The sequence below is a fragment of the Nomascus leucogenys genome, chromosome 3 (assembly GCF_006542625.1).
Source record: "Nomascus leucogenys isolate Asia chromosome 3, Asia_NLE_v1, whole genome shotgun sequence".
Classification (NCBI taxonomy): Eukaryota; Metazoa; Chordata; class Mammalia; order Primates; family Hylobatidae; genus Nomascus; species Nomascus leucogenys.
Window position 1 is genome coordinate 44,860,743 of NC_044383.1, and position 23,165 is coordinate 44,883,907.

The 23,165-nt window shown below is 36.7% G+C and overlaps 1 protein-coding gene across 1 annotated transcript; it reads right to left on the bottom strand.

Annotated features, from left to right (window-relative positions):
- LIPN (lipase family member N) lies at positions 1-21,530 on the bottom strand. Its single transcript, XM_003255180.1, has 9 exons — positions 21,423-21,530; positions 20,703-20,820; positions 18,404-18,602; positions 16,642-16,751; positions 14,130-14,266; positions 12,084-12,230; positions 8,535-8,606; positions 7,918-7,989; positions 1-234 (listed from the first exon to the last, which is right to left on the bottom strand). The coding sequence occupies exons 1-9, from the start codon at positions 21,528-21,530 to the stop codon at positions 1-3; spliced, it is 1,197 nt and encodes a 398-aa protein (XP_003255228.1).
- Between the last annotated feature and the right edge of the window lie 1,635 nt (positions 21,531-23,165).

Below are 23,165 nucleotides of genomic sequence, written 5' to 3' on the forward strand. Positions count from 1 at the left end.
TTAGGAATATGCCTTCATTAAAGCTATGATTTCACTGTACAGCCGTTGAGGGGCATCGAGGCCCCAGACAAAATCAAAGTGGTTCCAATCTGGCAATAGCTTAAAGTAATGAAGACTCTTGATTTGAGGGAGTATCCTGGCCATATCCTGGGGTGTTACGAGGACATCATGTCCACCAGCCCAAATAGCAGTAGGCACTTTCATGGCAGTCAGGTCATATATAGGGGGATGACTCTGTGGGAGAGAAAGCAAGGGCATTCGTGAGAGGAAGCTCCGCAAAGCAATAACTACAAAGGCTGCTAAATGAATACGGACGATGGCCATAGTTCTGTTAGGTACCAGCAACATATGAAGAAAACATACAATGGTCTCCACCTTCAAGAAATTTGCAGAAGAGGGAGCAAGGCAAATATTTGTATACAAAGTAAGGTATGTTAAATGCCATAAACACTCCCAAAATAAAATGGAAATAAAGACAAAAAATTATTTCCACCTGAGGCTTTCATAGAAAGAGGGGTCCTGTGAAATGACTCTTGAGGGAAGGTTGCATTTTGACAGCAGAGATGAGGGTGGGTGGGAGGCAGGAAGAGTTTGTAGGCTATGATCAGGAATGGCAAGCTTCCCAATGTACCTGTAGAACAGAATATATAAAGGAATATGATAGGATATAAACTTGGAGGCAGATAATCAAGGTCTGAATGTCAGGCTAGGAAATTTGGATATAGTGCAGAAGTTTTGGAGAAAAGGGTTATTTCTCAGAGGTCTGTCTTCGGACTACCATATGGGCAACAGTTAATGGAATCACCTAAAGAAAGAATAGGTTGAAGGCAAGTCCTGAAAAAATCTAGATGAGCCATACAAATGGTCCAAATTAAAGCTATGGGGATGGCTGGCTTCTCCAAGGAAGAAAGAGAGTTTTGAAGAATCCTTGGGGAATGCTAATGATTTCAGAGTGGTGGGAGGAGGAGTAGCCAGTGCCTGGGACAAAGGGAACGATCACAAACAGAAGGAAAATCAGAAATCATTGTGTTATGGAAGTCCAAGTCAGGGGACTGAGTTGCAAGGAGACTGTGGGAACGAACATAACACATTTCAAAAGGTGAAGATAGGCCATTGAATTTGGCAATTAAAAGCCATGGGTGACTTTAAATAGGGTAGCTATAATAAAAAGATGAAGACCTAAACTACATTGTACAAGGTTCAGGAGTGAGTAGAAGAAGCCCTCTTCAATATTAAAAATATTTTGATAAGAACAGAGTGATGTAATGATAACTTGATAGAATTGATGATCTTGCTTGTATTTCATAAGGGACAGGAGAATGCAGCCGGGAAGGAAGGGGAACTGAGAAGAGATGGGATCAAGGGCACAGGACAGGAATAACTTGGAAAATAAGAGGACCGTCATTTTCTGATAGAGAAAGGAAGGAGAGAATCAAGAAGATAGAGACATTTTGAGGTAGATAAAAGTTAAGAGATTTCATTAATACAACACACAGATATTGGGAGCCCAGTAATTGTCACGTACTCTTCCAGGTGAGAAAACACTGGTGAACAAAACTATGAGAAATCCCCACCCTCATGAAGCTTACATGGGTTAATTCTCTTACACTCAATAAAATATAGATATAGCAGAGATAATGCTGTGAACTTGAGGAGAGGGCAAACTGTTGAGACTAGTTTTTTGGAGAGAATGTAATAAAAATTGGCATCAAATGAGATTAATTCACAAAATAGGACTGGCTTGGAGCAGAGTAGGACCAGCTAACTGAGGACAAATTCTAAGGACATTAGGACTCTCACATACTTTAGTACTAGAGCATAGTGATCTTGAGTGTGTGTGTTTGTTTTGTTTCATTTTCTTGTAAATGTAAACAATTTATGAATATTACATGTTTATTAAAAATAATGGAAGACAGTTTGTTATAATTTCTGTTCTTTTACATTTGCTGAGGAGAGCTTTACTTCCAACTATGTGGTCAATTTTGGAATAGGTGTGGTGTGGTGCTGAAAAATATGTATACTCTTGATTTGGGGTGGAGAGTTCTGTAGATGTCTATTAGGTCCGCTTTGTGCAGAGCTGAGTTCAATTCCTGGATATCCTTGTTAACTTTCTGTCTCATTGATCTGTCTAATGTTGACAGTGGGGTGTTAAAATCTCCCATTATTATTCTGTGGGAGTTTAAGTCCCTTTGTAGGTCACTCAGGACTTGCTTTATGAATCTGGGTGCTCCTGTATTGGGTGCATATATATTTAGGATAGTTAGCTCTTCTTGTTGAATTGATCCCTTTACCATTATGTAATGGCCTTCTTTGTCTCCTTTGATCTTTGTTGGTTTAAAGTCTATTTTATCAGAGACTAGGATTGCAACCCCTGCCTTTTTTTGTTTTCCATTTGCTTGATAGATCTTCCACCATCCCTTTATTTTGAGTCTATGTGTGTCTCTGCACATGAGATGGGTTTCCTGAATACAGCACACTGATGGATCTTGACTCCTTATCCAATTTGCCAGTCTGTGTCTTTTAATTGGAGCATTTAGCCCATTTACATTTAAAGTTAATATTGTTATGTGTGAATTTGATCCTGTCATTATGATGTTAGTTGGTTATTTTGCTCGTTAGTTGATGCAGTTTCTTCCTAGCCTTGATGGTCTTTACAATTTGGCATGTTTTTGCAGTGGCTGGTACCAGTTGTTCCTTTCCATGTTTACTGCTTCCTTCAGGAGCTCTTTTAGGGCAGGCCTGGTGGTGACAAAATCACTCAGCATTTGCTTTTCTGTAAAGTATTTTATTTCTCCTTCACTTATGAAGCTTAGTTTGGCTGGATATGAAATTCTGGGTTGAAAATTCTTTTCTTTAAGAATGTTGAATGTTGGCCCCCACTCTCTTCTGGCTTGTAGAGTTTTTGCCGAGAGATCAGCTGTTAGTCTGATGGGCTTCCCTTTGTGGGTAACCCGACCTTTCTCTCTGGCCGCCCTTAACATTTTTTCCTTCATTTCAACTTTGGTGAATCTGACAATTATGTGTCTTGGAGTTGCTCTTCTCAAGGAGTATCTTTGTGGCGTTCTCTGTATTTCCTGAATCTGAATGTTGCCCTGCCCTGCTAGATTGGGGAAGTTCTCCTGGATAATATCTTGCAGAGTGTTTTCCAACTTGGTTCCATTCTCCCCGTCATTTTCAGGTACACCAATCAGACGTAGGTTTGGTTTTTTCACATAGTCCCAAATTTCTTGAAGGCTTTGTTTGTTTCTTTTTATTCTTTTTTCTCTAAACTTCCCTTCTTGCTTCATGTCTCTCAGACCACAGTGCAATCAAACTAGAACTCAGGATTAAGAAACTCACTCAAAACCACTCAACTACATGGAAACTGAACAACCTGCTCCTGAATGACTACTGGGTACATAATGAAATGAAGGAAGAAATAAAGATGTTCTTTGAAACCAATGAGAACAAAGACACAATGTACCAGAATCTCTAGGACACTTTCAAAGCAGTGTGTAGAGGGAAATTTATAGCACTAAATGCCCACAAGAGAAAGCAGGAAAGATCCAAAATTGACACCCTAACATCACAATTAAAAGAACTAGAAAAGCAAGAGCAAACACATTCAAAAGCTAGCAGAAGGCAAGAAATAACTAAAATCAGAGCAGAACTGAAGGAAATAGAAACACAAAAAACCCTTCAAAAAATTAATGAATCCAGGAGCTGGTTTTTTGAAAAGATCAACAAAATTGATAGACCGCTAGCAAGACTAATAAAGAAGAAAGAGAGAAGAATCAAATAGATGCAATAAAAAATGAAAAAGGGGATATCACCACCGACCCCACAGAAATACAATCTACCATCAGAGAATACTACAAACACCTCTATGCAAATAAACTAGAAAATCTAGAAGAAATGGATAAATTCCTCGACAAATACACCCTCCCAAGACTAAACCAGGAAGATGTTGAATCTCTGAATAGACCAATAACAGGTTCTGAAATTGTGGCAATAATCAATAGCTTACCAACCAAAAAGAGTCCAGGACCTGATGGATTCACAGCCGAATTCTACCAGAGGTACAAAGAAGAACTGCTACCATTCCTTCTGAAACTATTCCAATTGATAGAAAAAGAGGGAATCCTCCCTAACACATTTTATGAGGCAAGCATCGTCCTGATACCAAAGCCTGGCAGAGACATAACCAAAAAAGAGAATTTCAGACCAATATCCTTGATGAACATTGATGCAAAAATCCTCAGTAAAATACTGGCAAACCGAATCCAGCAGCACATCAAAAAGCTTATCCACCATGATCAAGTGGGCTTCATCCCTGGGATGCAAGGCTGGTTCAACATACGCAAATCAATAAATGTAATCCAGCATATAAACAGAACCAAATACAAAAACCACAGGATTATCTCAATAGATGCAGAAAAGGCCTTTGACAAAATTCAACAACCCTTCATGCTAAAAACTCACAATAAATTAGGTATTGATGGGACGTATCTCAAAATAATAAGAGCTATCTATCACAAACCCACAGCCAATATCATACTGAATGGACAAAAACTGGAAGCATTCCCTTTGAAAACTGGCAGAAGACAGGGATGCCCTCTCTCACCACTCCTATTCAACATAGTGCTGGAAGTTCTGGCCAGGCCAATCAGGCAGGAGAAGGAAATAAAGGGTATTCAATTAGGAAAAGAGGAAGTCAAATTGTCCCTGTTTGCAGATGACATGATTGTATATCTAGAAAACCCCATTGTCTCAGCCCCAAATCTCCTTAAGCTGATTAGCAACTTCAGCAAAGTCTCAGGATACAAAATCAATGTACAAAAATCAGAAGCATTCTTGTACACCAATAACAGACAAACAGAGAGCCAAATCATGAGTGAACTCCCATTCACAATTGCTTCAAAGAGAATAAAATACCTAGGAATCCAACTTACAAGGGACGTGAAGGACCTCTTCAAGGAGAACTACAAACCACTGCTCAATGAAATAAAAGAGGATACAAACAAATGGAAGAACATTCCATGCTCATGGGTTGGAAGAATCAATATCGTGAAAATGGCCATACTGCCCAAGGTAATTTATAGATTCAATGCCATCCCCATCAAGCTACCAATGACTTTCTTCACAGAATTGGAAAAAACTACTTTAAACTTCATGTGGAAGCAAAAAAGAGCCCACATCGCCAAGTCAATCCTAAGCCAAAAGAACAAAGCCGGAGGCATCACGCTACCTGACTTCAAACTATACTACAAGGCTACAGTAACCAAAACAGCATGGTACTGGTACCAAAACAGAGACATAGATCAATGGAACAGAACAGAGCCCTCAGAAATAATGCCACATATCTACAACTATCTGATCTTTGACAAACCTGACAAAAACAAGCAATGGGGAAAGGATTCCCTATTTAATAAATGGTGCTGGAAAAACTGGCTAGCCATATGGAGAAAGCTGAAACTGGATCCCTTCCTTACACCTTATACAAAAACTAATTCAAGATGGATTAAAGACTTACATGTTAGACCTAAAACCATAAAAACCCTAGAAGAAAACCTAGGCAATACCATTCAGGACATAGGCATGGGCAAGGACTTCACATCTAAAACACCAAAAGCAATGGCAACAAAAGCCAAAATTGACAAATGGGATCTAATTAAACTAAAGAGCTTCTGCACAGCAAAAGAAACTACCATCAGAGTGAACAGGCAACCTACAGAATGGGAGAAAATTTTTGCAACCTACTCATCTGACAAAGGGCTAATATCCAGAATCTACAATGAACTCAAACAAATTTACAAGAAAAAAACAACCCCATCAAAAAGTGGGTGAAAGACATGAACAGACACTTCTCAAAAGAAGACATTTATGCAGCCAAAAAACACATGAAAAAATGCTCATCATCACTGGCCATCAGAGAAATGCAAATCAAAACCACAGTGAGATACCATCTCACAGCAGTTAGAATGGCCATCATTAAAATGTCAGGAAACAACAGGTGCTGGAGAGGACGTGGAGAAATAAGAACACTTTTACACTGTTGGTGGGCCTGTAAACTAGTTCAACCATTGTGGAAGTCAGTGTGGCGATTCCTCAGGGATCTGGAACTAGAAATACCATTTGACCCAGCCATCCCATTACTGGGTATATACCCAAAGGACTATAAATCTTGCTGGTATAAAGACACATGCACACATATGTTTATTGTGGCACTATTCACAATAGCAAAGACTTGGAACCAACCCAAATGTCCAACAATGATAGACTGGATTAAGAAAATGTGGCACATACACACCATGGAATACTATGCAGCCATAAAAAATGATGAGTTCATGTCCTTTGTAGGGACATGGATGAAACTGGAAATCATCATTCTCAGTAAACTATTGCAAGGACAAAAAACCAAACACCGCATATTCTCACTCATAGATGGGAATTGAACAATGAGAAGTCATGGACACAAGAAGGGGAACATCACACTCCGGGGACTGTTGTGGGGTGGGGGGAGGGCGGAGGGACAGCATTAGGAGATATACCTAATGCTAAGTTACGAGTTAATGGGTGCAGGAAACCAACATGGCACATGGGTACATACGTAACAAGCCTGCACATTGTGCACATGTACCCTAAAACCTAAAGTATAATAATAAAATAAAATAAAATAAAAAGATGATGAAATCGAATCAAAACAGTTAAGTAACTTGCCCAAGATTAATCAGCTAACAAGAAAATATAATAATAATAATGGAAGAAACCAGACATATGTAAAGTCCAAAATGAGAGTCCCTTACTGTTTCATGTCCACCCACTTCTTTTCTTCTTTCTTCTCCTCTCTGAAGATAACCACTTTAACATTTATTGTTTTTTTTTTTCTAGACCTTTTCTAAGCATTTGCAAATACATGCATTTGTGTCTATAAATAGTCTCAGGAGCAGGAAAAAGACTTTTAGGGGTGATAGAAACATCCTATATTTAGATTGTGGTGTGGTTACACAAATATATTTGTCAAAACTTGTTAAATGGGACACACAAAATTAGTAATGTTATTGTATGTAAATCACATCTTAAACTGATTTTTAAAAATAAATAAAATATACATGGTCTATCTCTTTTAGTGGTTTTAAGGATTAGTAGAATTAATCCTCTAACAGGCCAATTCATTATTGAGAAATTGATTAGTCTGATTGTTTTGATCCTCAGAAACAGCTTATTAATAATCTATAGTTGCACCAGTAAATAGCTTAAAATATGATAGCCTGGGAAAATACTTAAAACAATTTAATTTAATTTGCTTAGTTCATACTTATAAGCCAAGCCCCTGGCTATGAGAACACAAAAGTGGTGACAGGATTAATTAAACGTACAGTGCTAAACAAGGCTACAGATTTTTATGTCAAGAAGCTATATGGAGAAAGATGCCTTACGACCCGAGTCTTCAATGTTGGGTAATATTTATTCAACTTTCATGTGGAATTCTAATTTTTCTGTTGGTATTAAAAAGTTCATATTGATTTATGCTGCAAAGATTTTTATGAAACAATTTCTATTATGTAGCCATTAAAAATACATTTAAAAATCCCTCAGTTATATTAATTATCTCTTACTATAGCTTAAGTAAAATAGAAAGATTAAAAGTTGTATAAAAGCAATATAATACTGAGAAAATTGGAATAAATACACCAAAATGTTAGTACATCTAGTTATCTCTGGATGAAAGGATCACACATGATCTAAGTTCCTTTGTATATGCTTCTTTAATTTATAAATTTCCTGAAATAAATTAAAATTAAAATTAAAATTTAAAAAAAAAGTTCTATCAGTATAAATGCCACCAAATGTCAGGTAGGAGTCTTTCCACCCTCGAATAATTTTTTATTATAGTTTATCAAAGTCAGCATGCTGGGGTTACTGTAAGTAGCTCACCTGATTGTAATGTTTCATATTATCAGCTTCATTTCCCCAGTCATAAGCTCTGAATTCATCAGATTGGTAAAGCTGAAACAAATGTTTTTTAGAAAAAGAATAGTTAAAGAATCATGAGAGCTAACAGCAAAATGTTAGAAAAAATACTGTATGCTAGGAAGAAAATAGGGCTCCTAGATCACCAGAAGGATGTAAATACCCATTTTACAATTATGGCAAATGGGGCTCAATAGAAAGACGAGCAATACCCCCCTTGATTTAAAGGAAAAGTTCATGGAAAACCAAGCCTCATTAGAAAGAAGTTAAATCCCAGATACTTGTCTCTGGAGAAGTCTCAGTTCTCCTGAAGCTTCTCTAGTTTACCTCTTGCTTCAGTTCAGGGCCTATTTTTAAAACTCTGATTTAAGGTGGTGTTCATTTATGTCATCGACTCGGTCTGTACCATAACATCCTTTCTCTTAAAGTCCAGGAAAATCAAGGCATACAGAAGGCAGCAAGGACAAACTGGAAGCAAGCTCTTAAGATTCTTAGGGTAGACCTGTTAACAGGGTCAATTCTGTCTTTTTAAATATATTGAAAATAAGGATTGGAATGGTTTTCCATGACTAAGACTCTACCTGTTTTATATGCAGAATGTTCTGTATTGATGAACCAGTGGGAGCATGTGACATATACACATCCATTCGACTCTAAAGGAGATAAAACTCATATTACAGCAATTGACCAACAAAATTTTGCCTTTCAGAATCAGAGAAAAATGATGCACAGAATTAGCAAACAAGACTGGAGCTTTGAAAATAACAAGGTAGAATTATCTAGATAAATATACCATTTATGTCAATACTTGAATGTGAGTGAACCACAAGCTGACTAATGAATGGGCTGCTTGACAGCACACCTGCACCAGCTCTGAATCTGTAGGAAAATTTGCTTATTTTGAAGTAGGAGGAACAGTAATGGTCATCAAAGAGCAAAGCCAACTAGGAAAGGTTCTATGTGAAGTGTGGGGGTGATGCGTGCATGCGCACCCAGGTACACTGTCACAGATTAAATCAGAAAACCAGGAGTTCAGGCCCTGTTGTTGTTAATGATCAGCTTTGTGAACTTGGCCACCATATTTAACATCTTTGAGTTTCTGTTTTATCGTCTATTAAATGAACATACTAAAAGTCATAGTACCAATTTCCTAGGCTTTTTTGGGGATAAAATAAAATATTGCAAAAGTAAAGCTAAAAGCCAATTTTTTCCAAAGGTTATTTCAGTATTTGCAAACATTATAGAGATGAAAATTATAGAGATAAAATAGTAATCATAATTCTATGTCTTAGAAAATAAGAGAAACTATTAAAAATCTTTACTTTTGAACAAGTCAACTTTGAACAATGGTTCCTTATGGGTTTCAGTCTAACACAATTTAGCTTCTTAGAGAATAGGTGTACAGAACAATTATCTTGGTACTGGCTTCACTGTAACAGCCGCATTGGCTGCTATTTGGAATACAGTAGAGACAACTATTCAACCACACCAGTCTGCGGATGTGAACTCTTCCTCCTCCTTCTTCTTGAATTCTCAATAACAGAAAATGAAGAGGTGATAAAACAGGACTGCTGCTTCTTCATAAAGAGGGGATCCCATCTCCCTTCCACCGTGTCCTGTTATTTTGCAGGTTTTATTTCAAAACAAAAGTCACCCACAAAGAAAGGAACATGTGAAATAAGATGCAGGTTTATATGTGCTTCTCTCCTTTTTTAGGATTTTATTTTGAATCCAATATATTCAAATGCAATAAATTCAAATTGACTGTAGTAAGTTATGGCTGATTGAGAACATGTAAGAAACCGCTACCCATTATAAAACATCCATTCTCCTAAATTTCACCAGGGAATAGAAGAATGAAGCTGCCTATTCACTTCCCCAGTCTTCACATTCAAGGTTTGTTGAGTACTTAATCTTCTACGTATAGCAGACATCTACCTTCATGGTTCCACTTAAATTTTAGGCTTTTTTTTTTATTTCAATGAAGAATGTCATTGGTATTTTGATAGGGATTGCATTGAATCTGTAGATTGTTTTGGATTGTGTGGACATTTTAACAATATTGATTCTTGCAATCCGTGAACATGGAATACCTTTCCATTTTTTAATGTCATTTTCAATTTCTTTCATCAGCGTTTTATAGTTTTCATTGTAGAAATCTTTCACTTCTTTGGTATGGTTTATTCCTAGGTATTTTATTTTATTTGTAGCTATTATAAATGGGATTATTTCTTGTTTTTTTTCTTTCTTTTTTTAAGATTATTTGCTCTTGGCATATTGAAATGCTGCTGAATTTTGTATGTTGATTTTGTATCCTGCAAATTTAATGAATTTGTTTATCAGTTCTAGCAGGTTTTTTGTTAGAGTCTTTAGGTTTTTCTAAATATAAGATTCTGTGCAAAAAGAACAAAGCTGGAGGCATCACATGACCTGACTTCAAATTATGCTACAAACCTGTAATAACCAAAACAGCATGATACTGGCATAAAAACAGACACATAGACCAATGGAACAGAATAAAGAACCCAGAAATAAATCCACACATTTGTAGTCAACTAATTTTCAACAAAGGCATCAAGAACATACATTGGGCAAAGAACAATTTCCACAAGAAATGATGCTGGGAAAACTAGATATCCATATGCAGAAGAATGAAATTAGATCTCTATCTCTTGCTAGATACAAAAACAAAATAAAAATGGGTTAAAGACAAATTTAAGACCTACAACTATGAAACTACTAAAAAACAAACATTGCAGAAGCACTCCAGGACATTGGTCTGGGCCACTTTGAGGTAAGCCCTCAAATGCACAGGCAACCAAAGCAAAGATGAACAAATTAGATTACATCAATCTAAAAATCTTCTGCAAAGCAAAGGAAACCATCAACAAAGTGAAGTAACAACCTGTTGAGTGAGAGAAAATATTTGTAAACTACCCATCTGACAAGTGATTAGTAACCAGAATATATAAAGAGGTCATATAACTCAATTGCAAAAAAAAATCTGATTTAAAAATGGACAAAAGATCTGAGTAGACATTTCTTGAAAGAAGACATACAAATAGCCAAGAGGTACATTAAAAACAATGTTCAACATTACTAATCATTAGAGAAATGCAAACCAAAACTACAATGAAATACTATCTCACTCCAGTTAAAATAGCTTTTATCGAAAAGATAGGCAATAATGGATGCTGACAAGAATGTGGAGAAAAGAGAACCCTTGCACAGACTGTTGGGAGGAATGTAAATTAGTACAGGCACTATGGGGAAGCGTATGAGGGATCCTCAAAACGCTAAAAGAACTACCATATGATCCAGCAGTTCCAGTGCTAGGTCTATACTCAAAAAGAAAAAAGGAAATCAATCCATGGAAGAGACATCTGCACCCCCATGTTTAGTACAGCACTATTCACAATAACATAGATATGAAATCAACCTAAGTGTCCACCAACAGATGAGTGGATAAATAAAATGTGGTACATATAGACAGTGGAATACTATTCAGTCATGAGAAGAATGAAATCATGTCATTTGCAATAATGTGGATGAAACTGGAGAACATTACATTAAGTGAAGTAAGCCAGGCACAAAAAGACAAATACTGCATGTTCTCACTCCTATAGGGGAGTTAAAAAAAAAAAAAAACTGACCTTATAGAGATAGTGAGAAGAATGATGGTTACCAGAGGCTGGGAAAGGTAGCAGGGGTGGGGGAAGGATAAAGAGGCATTGGTTAATGGGTAACAAAATACCGTTAGAAGGAATACAGTCTAGCATGCACAATAGGATGACTATAGTTAACAATAATTCATTGTATATTTCAAAATAACTAGAAGAGTCAAATTAGAATGTCTCTAACAAAAAGAAATGATAAATGCTTGAGGTGATGGATATCCCAATTACCCTGATTTGGTCATTACACATTGTGTTCTTATATCAAAATATATGTATCTCATAAATATGTACAACTATTGTATACCCATAAACATTTTTAAAAGCAAAAAAAATCTGTCTTTAAGGGTTTGGAATACCATATGAATTTATACAGTAAACAGATATATCAAAATGAGTCAAAGGAAAGCTGGAATTTCTTAAGGTATCAAATGGCCCTATAATTATCATACATACCTGATTCATATTTTTCTTGTTGGATCCAGCCCATAAGGACATAAATTCGCTACATATCAACCAGAGCATCTTATTGTTGCAGATTTTGGTAGAAGCTATCTTCGTTTTCTTATCTTCTAAAAAGAAACCTTTGGTACCAAAAACAGCCTATGAAAGTAAATAATAATTATCTTTGAATGAGATAAAATATTTGCAGACTATCCATATTACAAGGGATTAGTAACCAGAATATATAAGGAGCTCAACTCAATAGCAACAATAAGGACAACAAGCCCAAATAGCAATAGCAAAAACCCAAAATTCAAGAATAATCTTCAGACTTCTTGACATTTCCTTCATTCTAGGAAAGAGCCATACTTGGGGATCTATTTGTACTTACTGATTCAGTCAAGGAGACCAAATTATTCAGGAAGAGTGACTTAGGAATGTATCTCCAGATGAGGAAGATTATCAAATATTATTTACAAGGAGATTGCAATAAAGGCCCTCAATCCCAAATTCACTTCTCCGTAGTGAAGCTTCACTGTATTCTGCCCAGTCAGTGCTTGCCAATATTTTTTTCTCATTAATTGGTACAAAATGTAAAACAGTTTTTCTTAAGGTCAAACAATACCTTGAATATAAGTGAAAATCAGGGTTTTCCATGCTACCCATGTGCACACTGCATTCAAGTACTGTCCCAGATTAGCCAGCTCTCAGGCAGAAAAGTAGAGAATGGTGAGCCAAAGAGGAGGAACCATTGAACAGAAAAGATATGATAATGTCACAAAGGCAGCACGATTGAAACTTCCAGGACTTGGGAAAGTAAACTTGGATGGGGATTCCTGGTGGGGTCTTGGAGCTTCTGGGGGAAAGTGATGGAAGAAAAGACCAGGATATGGGACTTAAAAGTAGCAGGAATATTGACAGTGGGAAATATTGACAGTGGGTTATCCTGAGATAACCCAGGAACATTATTTGCCTTATAGCTGACCTATGTAGGAAGAGCAACACATACAACGCATATATGTATTTACAGGTAGATGTATCTCTCACTGAATTTAATTTAACAAATTAGTTTTCTCACGCTGCCCAAATATAGAAAACATTAAAATCTAACTGATGTCAATACATTTTGAAATAAACTAGAAAAGCTCTTTAATAAGGAAGTTACGTCATTTGTGCTCTCAGTAAACAATACAATAAAACTATTATCAGACCAATCACTAGGCCCTATGGAAATTCTTCCTTGTGTTAGCTCACAAATAATTTTTTCCATTCCTACCACTCCACCCCAAACCAATGTCTCATTTTCTTATATATGAATTATTTTGATATTCTAACTGGTCTCCTTGACTTCAATTTCGGCCCAAATCCATTTTATCCCTCATCCCAAATTCAAAGGCCAATCTTGAATTTGATTAAATGCTATGTTCATTGTGGCAATGACCTTTGTAGAGAAACAAAAGCAAAGAGAAAAAAACAAACAAACAACCCTTTAATAGTAAAATTCCAAATCCACAATTGGCAACCAAACGACTTTTTCAACTCTTGAAAAATATCCAATAAATATTTGAATTAATACTTGAGCTGTAATACACTTAGCCTTTGGAATCTTAGCTTTAGTAATTAGGGCAAGTTTCCATATTGGAAGGAATATATTAATCAGGTTTTTCTAATGTCAAAATTGGACACATCAGTGATTATAGGTAACTTGAAGTGTCTTTCATTTGGGCAATGTGAATTCATTGACCTACCTGACTAAATAGAACAAAAAAAACTTGGGAAAACAAGAAAAATTCTTGTTGTCATATAGCACTCAGCTCAGCTAGAAATTCTGACATATACTCAGCTCTGCTGATGACCTCGTATAGTAAATTGTATTACAGAACCTGCACAGACATGCGCACACGCGGGGACACACGTACACAAGCACATACCCACAGAGTCTAAGTTCTATAGATTTTATCTAAATTTCCTACTTTTACTTTACAGTAGATTTGAAAATAATAAGGATTTATGATCCAAAATGAGATTCTCGGGTACATTTTGTTGAAAGGAGCCTACCTTGATTATGGAATTTGGAAGTAGAAAAAACCTGGTAAAAATGCCCGTGGGATATTTGAATGAGATCATAGGACCCAAGGCAAAATTCATTTTGATTCTTTGTGCCAGTTCAGGCATGGTGGAAAAGGCTACAAACCCTGAGAGAACAGGAGACAAGACAATCTTGTAAAAATAAATACTTATGCAATGTTTCTAACAAAAGTGGGGCTCTGCTTAGTCATTTTTCCTTCTATCGTGATCATATTGGGGATGAATTGGAAGTCTTCTGCGTTATTATATAAAGATAATCTGCCTTCAGTCTTCTCTGCTCTCAAGTCTCCAATTTTATTTTATTCTATTTATGGACAATTTGACTTGATTGGGGGAGATGGAGTAGCTGGCAGGGGAAAGGTGATGATGGTTAAGCTGCTGGAGTAGCTACTGCTGTGTGAACTGAAGGCGACCTCACTTCCCAAGTATGGGGTAAATGCTGGCAACATTCTCATTTCATCCCTAACTCTGAGATGCCAGAATGAATCACAGAGCTTCCAGAAGCAACTAATCAGTCACAGGAGGTGAAGTGATTTCTTTCTGCAGCATCACCCAGTTATTCTAACAGGTTTTCTTTCTCACTATGGAATGAAATTTCACTGCTCCCAGTGCCTTGCTGGGTGTTTTTCAACCCTCTAGACTCTTCCCTGTTTTCCAAAAAGAAAGGGGCTTTCCCTAGTGTCCATGATGACCCAGCAAGGACCAGGCATCTCCATTTGCTTTGCTCTTTCAGCAGTAGCATTGCACCCCTTTGTATATCTGTGAGGATGGAGATCAGCACAACACTGGGTAGGCTAGGGAGAATATCCATATAATTTGGTTTCCAGACGTCCCTTCCTGGGCCTCGACTGGCAGGTGTGTGTGTGTGTGTGTGTACTGAAAAACTTGTTGAAACATTGAAACTGTCTTGGCCAGAAAAAGAAGAACTGAAATAATTGACTGAACAATTGATTAAAAGACTCTGAATCAGGAATAGTACTTCCCCAGAGGGTGTTTGGAAATGTGTGGAGGTTAGATTTTTGAGGGTCACGCTGACTGCAGAGGCCTGTTTAATGGGCTGGGACCTAAATGTCCTACAAAGAGTGGGGTGCTCCTTACATAACAGAAATTGCTCTGTCCAAAATGCAAACAACAATCACTAAAAATATTTATGCCCTAAATGTAACACAGAGCACAGATAATCAAATTCTCCATGGTTTTGTTTTTTTTTTTTTTTTTTTGCAGATCAAGTATAAGAGCATATCTAAGTCCTACCCACTTTCCAAAACCAACTAAAGTCAGTCCTTCTTTACACCATTTCTCCAGAATCCTTACATTACACACCCCATTGGTGAAATCAGATACATCTGGTATGAATCTGTGCTCTGAACTTGTGTTTCTTCTTCTACGAGATGGGGATAATAACATTAGGGTTGTTTTGAAGATCAGAGGGAGATACTGTGGGGAAGGTCCTGAACACAAGACCCTACACATAACAAATGCTCAATAAGTGTTAGATACTACAATTATTTGCCTATTGGTGGCATTTTTGATCTCCTGTGAGTTCTTTGATACTTTTTTAGTATACGCTGTCTGATGCTAACTGCCTGCTCTGAGCTCAGAAAGTGCCTCTCAATCTAAAGTACTAATTAATATACGTTTGTTACTGATGATAGTGGTGATAATGAAAATATTTCCCTAAACTAAAATATTGCATTTTCACTTGATTTATTCTCTTAAAATTGGAAACTTTAGTGGAAGTTCAATGACAAATTCAAAGCTTTTATTAGTATGGGTTCCTTTCAACTTTTACTTGGAACTAGATTATTGATTTCTTTCCAGAATATCTGGAAAGGAAATTGTAAAATAAATTAAGTAAAGTAAGTAAATCGAGAAGTAAATTGCAAGCTTAAAAAACTTTAGAAATTTCTACATAGTGCTTACATTTACTTGCTATTTCATAAATACTAAATCATACACTGAATAGATAAGCTCAATTGATTTATTATAGTAAGCTTTTGTGTTCCAACCCACAAACAAATATACCAATGTCTTTTCAATTTGTTTAAGTATAAGCCCTTCCCTTTTATTTTTTAAAAATCCCATTTGGGTTGTGAGAAAGAGGTGATTGATGCACATTTATTATGTTTCAGCCATATTCCATGACATTAAATTTTACTTTTTCAGCTCAGAGGGAATCTAGAAACTTACTCTGCGGGATTATTTCTTTGAATTTGGAACACATGTTACTCCTGGGAAATTGCATCACCATAGTCAATATGCTGCTGTGACCAGAGACCCAGGAAAGGTTTGCCCTACATGTAGTCTGTGCACTGCAGGCTCACAGCTACTTAGAGTACTAGGGTTATTCCCAGCAGAGGACAGGGAATTGAGGGCACTATAAGTAACAATTGTTTTATTCCAACATAAAGGTGAACTCCTGTAAGACTCTGAGAAAACTGACCCTTAAAAACACACCTAACAGTGACCCTCATAAACATACCTATTGTAGTGCCAAGTGAATGTCCAATGAAATACAATTTCTCCTGACCAGTTTTATTTACAATGAAGTCTATTACTCCTGGGAGATCATACTTGGCCATTTCATCAAAACTGCAAAATAAAACAGGGGCTTTTATAAATACTTGCAAGTTTAAGTTTAATACTCAGAGCACTTGCTCACTTCTTTTTTACACACAGGTTCTATGCTGTTTACTTAGATTCAATGTGTATTTCATTATTTATCCAATTATATGTAGGCTATTGTAGCTTTTTGTTTTTCTGCATATGTACATTTTACTTCCTTATAAGAGGAACACTTTCAAAACTTGTGTATGATGTTTTAAGTTCAACTTTATGATTTCTCCTCTTCCTTCCCTTCTCTTGCTTTTCTTTGCCCTCCCTTTCCCCATCTGGCTTGTGTGCTTCTACTTCTGACTCCCACATGAGGCTTCACAATTCTTAGGGCCATTTAATACCCATCTTTGGAAACAGGGGTTTTGTAAATCATGATTCTACCATTTATGACCTTTGCAACTCTTGAAAAGTTACTGAAATGCTCTGAGCCTATGTTTTCTCACGTTATCTCATAAACAGGATAGTGCCTGGTTTACAGGGCTGCTAACGGGGTTTAATAGTATGAAAGAAACGACTCTGGCTGCCAGTAGGCACTCAGTAAGATGTTGTTAGTAGTAGTATTCCTGTCCACGTGGATATATAGATATGTATTTAATATATACCAATAATCCATAGTACCAGTATTTTGTTCTTCAGACAGGAGGAACAGAAGGGCCTATATAACATTTAGTCAAATTAGGTATTCCATAAGCTAGAAGCCTGTTTATTAAAAGAGCATGTGAGGAAATCTATAGATTGGAACTTCCAAGAATAGGAGAATTGTTGTGACACCTCCTAAAGACTAGTGATTCAATATTTCCTGATGCTTGCCCCTGCCCAGGAACTCTATTCTGACTCTAACATTCTATTCTATTCCTCCACTATTCTCAAACTTTCAGTGGGTACTGAATATTTTATTAATGTAATAGGAATACACACTCTGTTCTAGCAGCAGGTTTACAAACCAACAGGGAGCTTAGGCCTGAAGAAAGAAAGTCTATTGCAGGCATCAGCCTGTCCTCTGGTAACAGCAGAAAACTCTTCCATTAAAAGAAACAATTAAGATATCAAAAAGATTCTTCTTCATTGCCCGTTAGCCACGTTTTAAAAATCTAATATTGGAGTTTTCCTGAAAATGGTACTATGTGCGATCTCAATCACAGTTTCTCTAAATCAATAAGGTCCTGCTCCAAATCATCTTTACACAGTTGATTGGCCATCCAGGAGAAATGACTTGTAAAATTATCACTAAAATGAACATAAGCTTTGGGAGGTTCGAGAGTTTGTCTGTTCCCTGTTTGAATGTTTGTGGCCTAGAACAGCGCGTACAGTAGCCACTCAGTAAACACTGGCTGAATGAAAGTGCACATTGGTCATGATAATTTCCTGAGCTGTCTCTTTGGACATACTTTTAATGCATAGAATTGACGGAATTGGATGTAAAAATGATCCTGTTGTAATGCCATACTTTGCCTGTGGGAGAATCGGTGAAAAATCAGAGCTTGCTGTTTCCCTCCTTTGAGTTCTTAACAGAAACTACAAGGAGCTATATGACTTCAAGCGTCAAAGATTATCATGAATAGCGTCCACGTTATTTTTTTTTAAACTGCCTCCAATTTCCCCCTTTAGTTTTCTTAGCTAATATTTACCTAAAGGCCCAGAATTTCTCATCTGTCTCTGAGAGTGTTTTGTGTCTTCTTGACCAAGTGTTTCCCCGACTGTTTCCCATCCATACATCATAACCTGCATCTGCTAGAAGGAATCCAAGGCTTCCATTGGCATAATTCTCAAGCCAGTAGGCATTGTCTGCAAACAGGGCATGCTGCATATACACAACTGGCCGGGGACCTGGGAGGAGAAAGGACAAGATGAGAGAGGGAGAAAGAGAAAGAGAGAGAGAAAGAGCGAGAGTAATTTATGGTAAATAGAGCATGTCAGAAACATCACAGTAACACACACACATACACACATGGTAAAACAAAAACTGTTTTCACTTTTCCCTTGTCAATAGTATAGAGCATTATAATCAGGTAACTTCAGTTTCTTGAGCACATATTTTGTATCTGGTGCTATGTTGACCTATTTATACATATTAGCTTACTAAATTTTTGCAACAACTCTATAAACTAGCTGCTATTTTGAGAACCCTCATTTTGTAGATGTGGAAACCAAACTTTACGTAGTTAAGTAACTTTCCCAGAAGGCCACCCAGATAAGAAGGCCAGAGCAGGGACTCAAACCCAGTTCTTTTTATGTCAAAGCCTGTACTGGTAACTACTCTGCTCTATGTATTCGTACATACAAATTTCCTGGGTGTGGTTTACAAAGACTTGAAATTTATCATGCTTACTCAAGTCCTATAGCTCTTTCAGGGAGGAAGAGGAGGTGAATGTAAATGGACACTGATTAGTTCCTCACCAAATTTCTATTCAAATCCCCATCCTCTGCCCAGTGGAGAGCATTTAAAAACTACAATAGTATACTCAGCTCAGTGTCCCTCTGCCAACTTCCAGATTCCTGAGGGAGAGACAGCATTCAGGGAGATGCAAAGAACCAGGGCGGAAGGTCAAGTAAGGCACTACAATGACTAAGAGCACAGACTCTGGAGTCAGCATGCCTGGGCTTAAATTCTCATCTGTCAGCTTGCTATTTATGTGACTTTAGGCCTCTTAACATAACCGGTTGTGCCTTAATTTCATCATTTGTGAAATGGTGACTATTAGTGGTACCCATCTCATATTGTTGATGAGAGGTTTAACTGATTTAAAGTATTTAGAACATTACATCTAATGAATGATCTTTAATTCTAAATGTTTCCAAAATTCTCTCTCCTTAAGCAAAACCTTTCCCATAAAAGTTTTCTCCTTTTATATTTCACAGCTCCTTCACAACTGTGCCTAGGATTGCCAGATTTAGCAAAAAATAAAAACAAAAGTAAGCAAAAAGATCCAGGATGCTCTACGAAATTTTATAAATAGTGATAATAGTGAATAAATAATGACTAACTTTTTAGTATATCTTAAAATGAGTCTTATAAAAAATTATTTGTTTATCTGACCTTCAAATTTAACTGGGTGTTTCATATTTTAACTAGTAAAACTACTCATATCTCACTCTTATTTTTCATTCTGAAACTGGAGATATAAGAGGGAGAGAATGTCAAACATGACCTCAGCTGCTCCTTAATATGTGTGGTGGGAGAAAAGATGCAAAATGAACATGGTAAGCAGCTGCCAATAAATTATTTGCTATTGAACCATTGCAGATATTTTGGTTATTCTTATCATTTCTACTTCAGAGGCTTTGCAGTTAAATTTTCCCTTTTAAGGAGTATCATTCCCCTGCTATGGCATGGCTGGCTCCTCATTCTAGAATTCAAGCCTTATTCACACCATACTCTTTCATTCTATGAGCAGTCTGTCCCTTAGATCAAAGTGTATGTGGATGTTAAGGTTTTCAGTCCTGCAAAACTTTTCAGAAATGCCATTGTCATTTAACTCGATTGTTTTTTATCCTGCAGAGGGAGGCCCCTTGATTTTAGTGGGGGCAGGAGAGGCTCTTCTTGGGTGCCCCAGAGTCAATTTCACACAACCCAGCAAATCTCCTTCTGACAATGAGGAGATCCATTTTCCTGGGACAAAGCAATTTTCCACATGATAAATCAGTAATGAGGTGACAAAATGTAGGCTCCGCCTTTCTGTTTACACCCTAACAAGTACCTCTGGCTGCAGTTAGCAAGATCAGTCTTGCTGTTTGTATTTTTAGGTTCTTGTCTGTCTTCAGAGAATTATCAGGCAAAGAGTAAGCCTCCCTGTTAACTATTTAAAGACTAATCCAATAATTCAAGCCAATTTTGATAAACTCTGTTGAGACATATCTAGCATTAAATTCCTCCTGAGAAGCAGGAGGTCAATGCAGTCCCCTTTTCAGGAGAGACATATCTTGTACCTGTGCTCCTAGCATGTCTTCGCCCATAAGGAATTCTGTTGACAAGGAGTATGTACCCATCTTCAGTGGTGACTTCATACTCTTCACTGGGATAGCCATTGTAGATGATGATTTCACTCTGCCCAGTAAAAATACAGTCGTTAGTGGAACTTCTCCAAAGGATATAAAAAGGAATTAAACCATCTGTTGTGTGCTTATTAGGGTGAATTATCTGAAATTTGTAGCACCAGGTAACTGTAAAATTAATAAATAAAGTCTTAATACAAAACAAGTGGAATGTTCAAAAATATCTACTATTGGCTAATGTTTTGGGGGGTTAGGGGAAAATTTAGCGTTGACTCATTCTTTCTGACAAAGCTATATTATCAAGTCAATCGTCTTTTGAGACCCCTCTTGGTTTAAAAGTAATAGAACTATAGATCAATAGAAGGCAATCGTGTATATCAACAAATAGCTTGATATTCTTAAAACATAAATTCAAAAGAGGAGGTTCTATCTATAGATAGATAGATGGCACAATAGCACAATTTTGTTTTTCATTACTGGACAGTATTCGTTTTTCAGCCAAAGATGTAACTAGCTTGACTCTTGCAGAGGTTAAAAACCATCTACATTTTATCTGTTTTATCAGAGATTTTCTGTTATAACAGGACCTTTCGTAACTTCATAATCCATTAGTCCTGCTTTATTTGATGTTCTTCATAGTTTTCCATGACTTACAGTATTCATCCACACCTCAGGATTCACTTCATTTTCAAAATCAAGGAATCCACCAGCATTTAAAGTTCCACAGATCAAACAAGTTGTTGTTAAAAGCAGCCACATCATAGAAATGCCTGGCATAAAACATTTAGTATTCATAGATTAATTTTATCTATCAATGTTGATTAATGAAATAAAATGATTAGTGAAATTATTAATGATTAATGAAAACTTGAATAACACTGAAAGCAGATAATGTATAAAAAGGAATAAATACAGTGAACTAACTTGGAGCACTATTAATCTATTTTTTCATGTAGAAGTTGTCTTGATTATAATCCAGTTCCTAAAATGAAATAATCAAGTATGGAGGAATTTTGGTCTTATTTTAATCAAGGTTGAATTGCTTTAAGTCTTTGTTTGCCTACAATTTGCCAAAATATCTAAAGATTCAGAGGACAGGTTTTCATACCATGGCCAAGTGAAAAGTGGAGGTATCCCCTAGTTAAGCCCAGTATCCCACAAAGTAAACAAGAAAAATGGATAAATAAAACTTTAACCAAATGAAAAAGCTTATGATTAGTTTCTAGTGATGTGACTATTTCTCATGTGGCACCCAAAGACAAGTTTTGCATATTTCAATGTGCAGTCTCACTTCCTTGCCATGGTTTAAAAGTATGTCTGTTCAAATGTAGACCAACACTATAACACTAAACAGCATGCTCATCATATAAGTGCTGCAGTCAAATAGTCTAAATTTGAAGTCCAGCCTCACCACAAAAGAAGATGTCTAATCTCAGGCAAGTGTTTTAGTAGCTTTGTCTCTTGGTTTCCTTGTTAGTAAAATTAGGACAATAATGTAACCTAGCTCATAAGGTTATAGTGAGGATTAAGTCATATATAACATTTAGTGCAATGTAAGTTCTTAATAAATGGTTTCATTATTTTTCTTATAAAAGTGAGCAAGTGATAAGTATTAGAGATAATTCACTATAACAAAGTAATATTTAACTTCTAGAAATGCAGAGTTTACTTCTGAAGCTAAATAGCTTTGCATACATTAGCTATCTGGTTGAAGATCATCTTATATCTGCAAATGTTATGAAACTTTTCAAATTGTATGAAACTAATAATAAGCTACTGAGTGCCCTTATGGCAGGCATTACTCTAAACAGTTCACATATGTTATTTAAGCTCCCAAAATCTCCATAATTTTGGTACTGTTATTATCTTCATTTTATCAATGAAAAAAAAAAAAGGCTTAGAGAGATTTAAGACCTGCTCAAGGTCACAGAGCCAAGAGGTGATAGATCTAGGATGGACACTCAGGCAGCCTCACTGCAGAGCTCTTGCACCTGACTGCCGGTGTAACCGGCACCTTCCAACCTGCCTCCTGGTTATGATAGATCTTCATCTTACCTAGTTAGATGAGCTTCACCTGCTCCCAAGGACTCCTTATTGATGAGGAACTTCTGAACTTTTGCTTTTGACATCAGGCTGAAGAGTAAGAGATGATTACAGTGACAGTTAGAAGCTACAGAGATGAGAAACAGGAAGCTTGTAAAAAGGAGGAAGCTTTAGACTGAGACACACACCCAAGGCGTGTCCCTGACACACCAAATGCCATGATGCACTTGTAGGTTGGGAAATAGTGGTCTGCGTGATGCCAAATAACCAGTTTGATGGAATCCTTCATGTTTCCACTGAGTGTCTGTCATTGTTGGGAAGACTTAGCAACATTTTCAAACCAGTGTGTCAAAC

What these genes read in the sequence shown, in the direction of transcription:
- LIPN (XM_003255180.1), bottom strand. Translation starts at nt 21,530, where the DNA reads ATGATGTGGCTGCTTTTAACAACAACTTGTTTGATCTGTGGAACTTTA. An exon ending in CTGAGGTGTGGATGAATACT is followed by an intron (nt 20,821 to 21,422) that starts GTAAGTCATGGA and finishes TTTACTGGGCAG; the next exon opens with AGTGAAATCATCATCTACAA. An exon ending in ATATGAAACATTACAATCAG is followed by an intron (nt 235 to 7,917) that starts GTGAGCTACTTA and finishes TCTCTCCCACAG; the next exon opens with AGTCATCCCCCTATATATGA.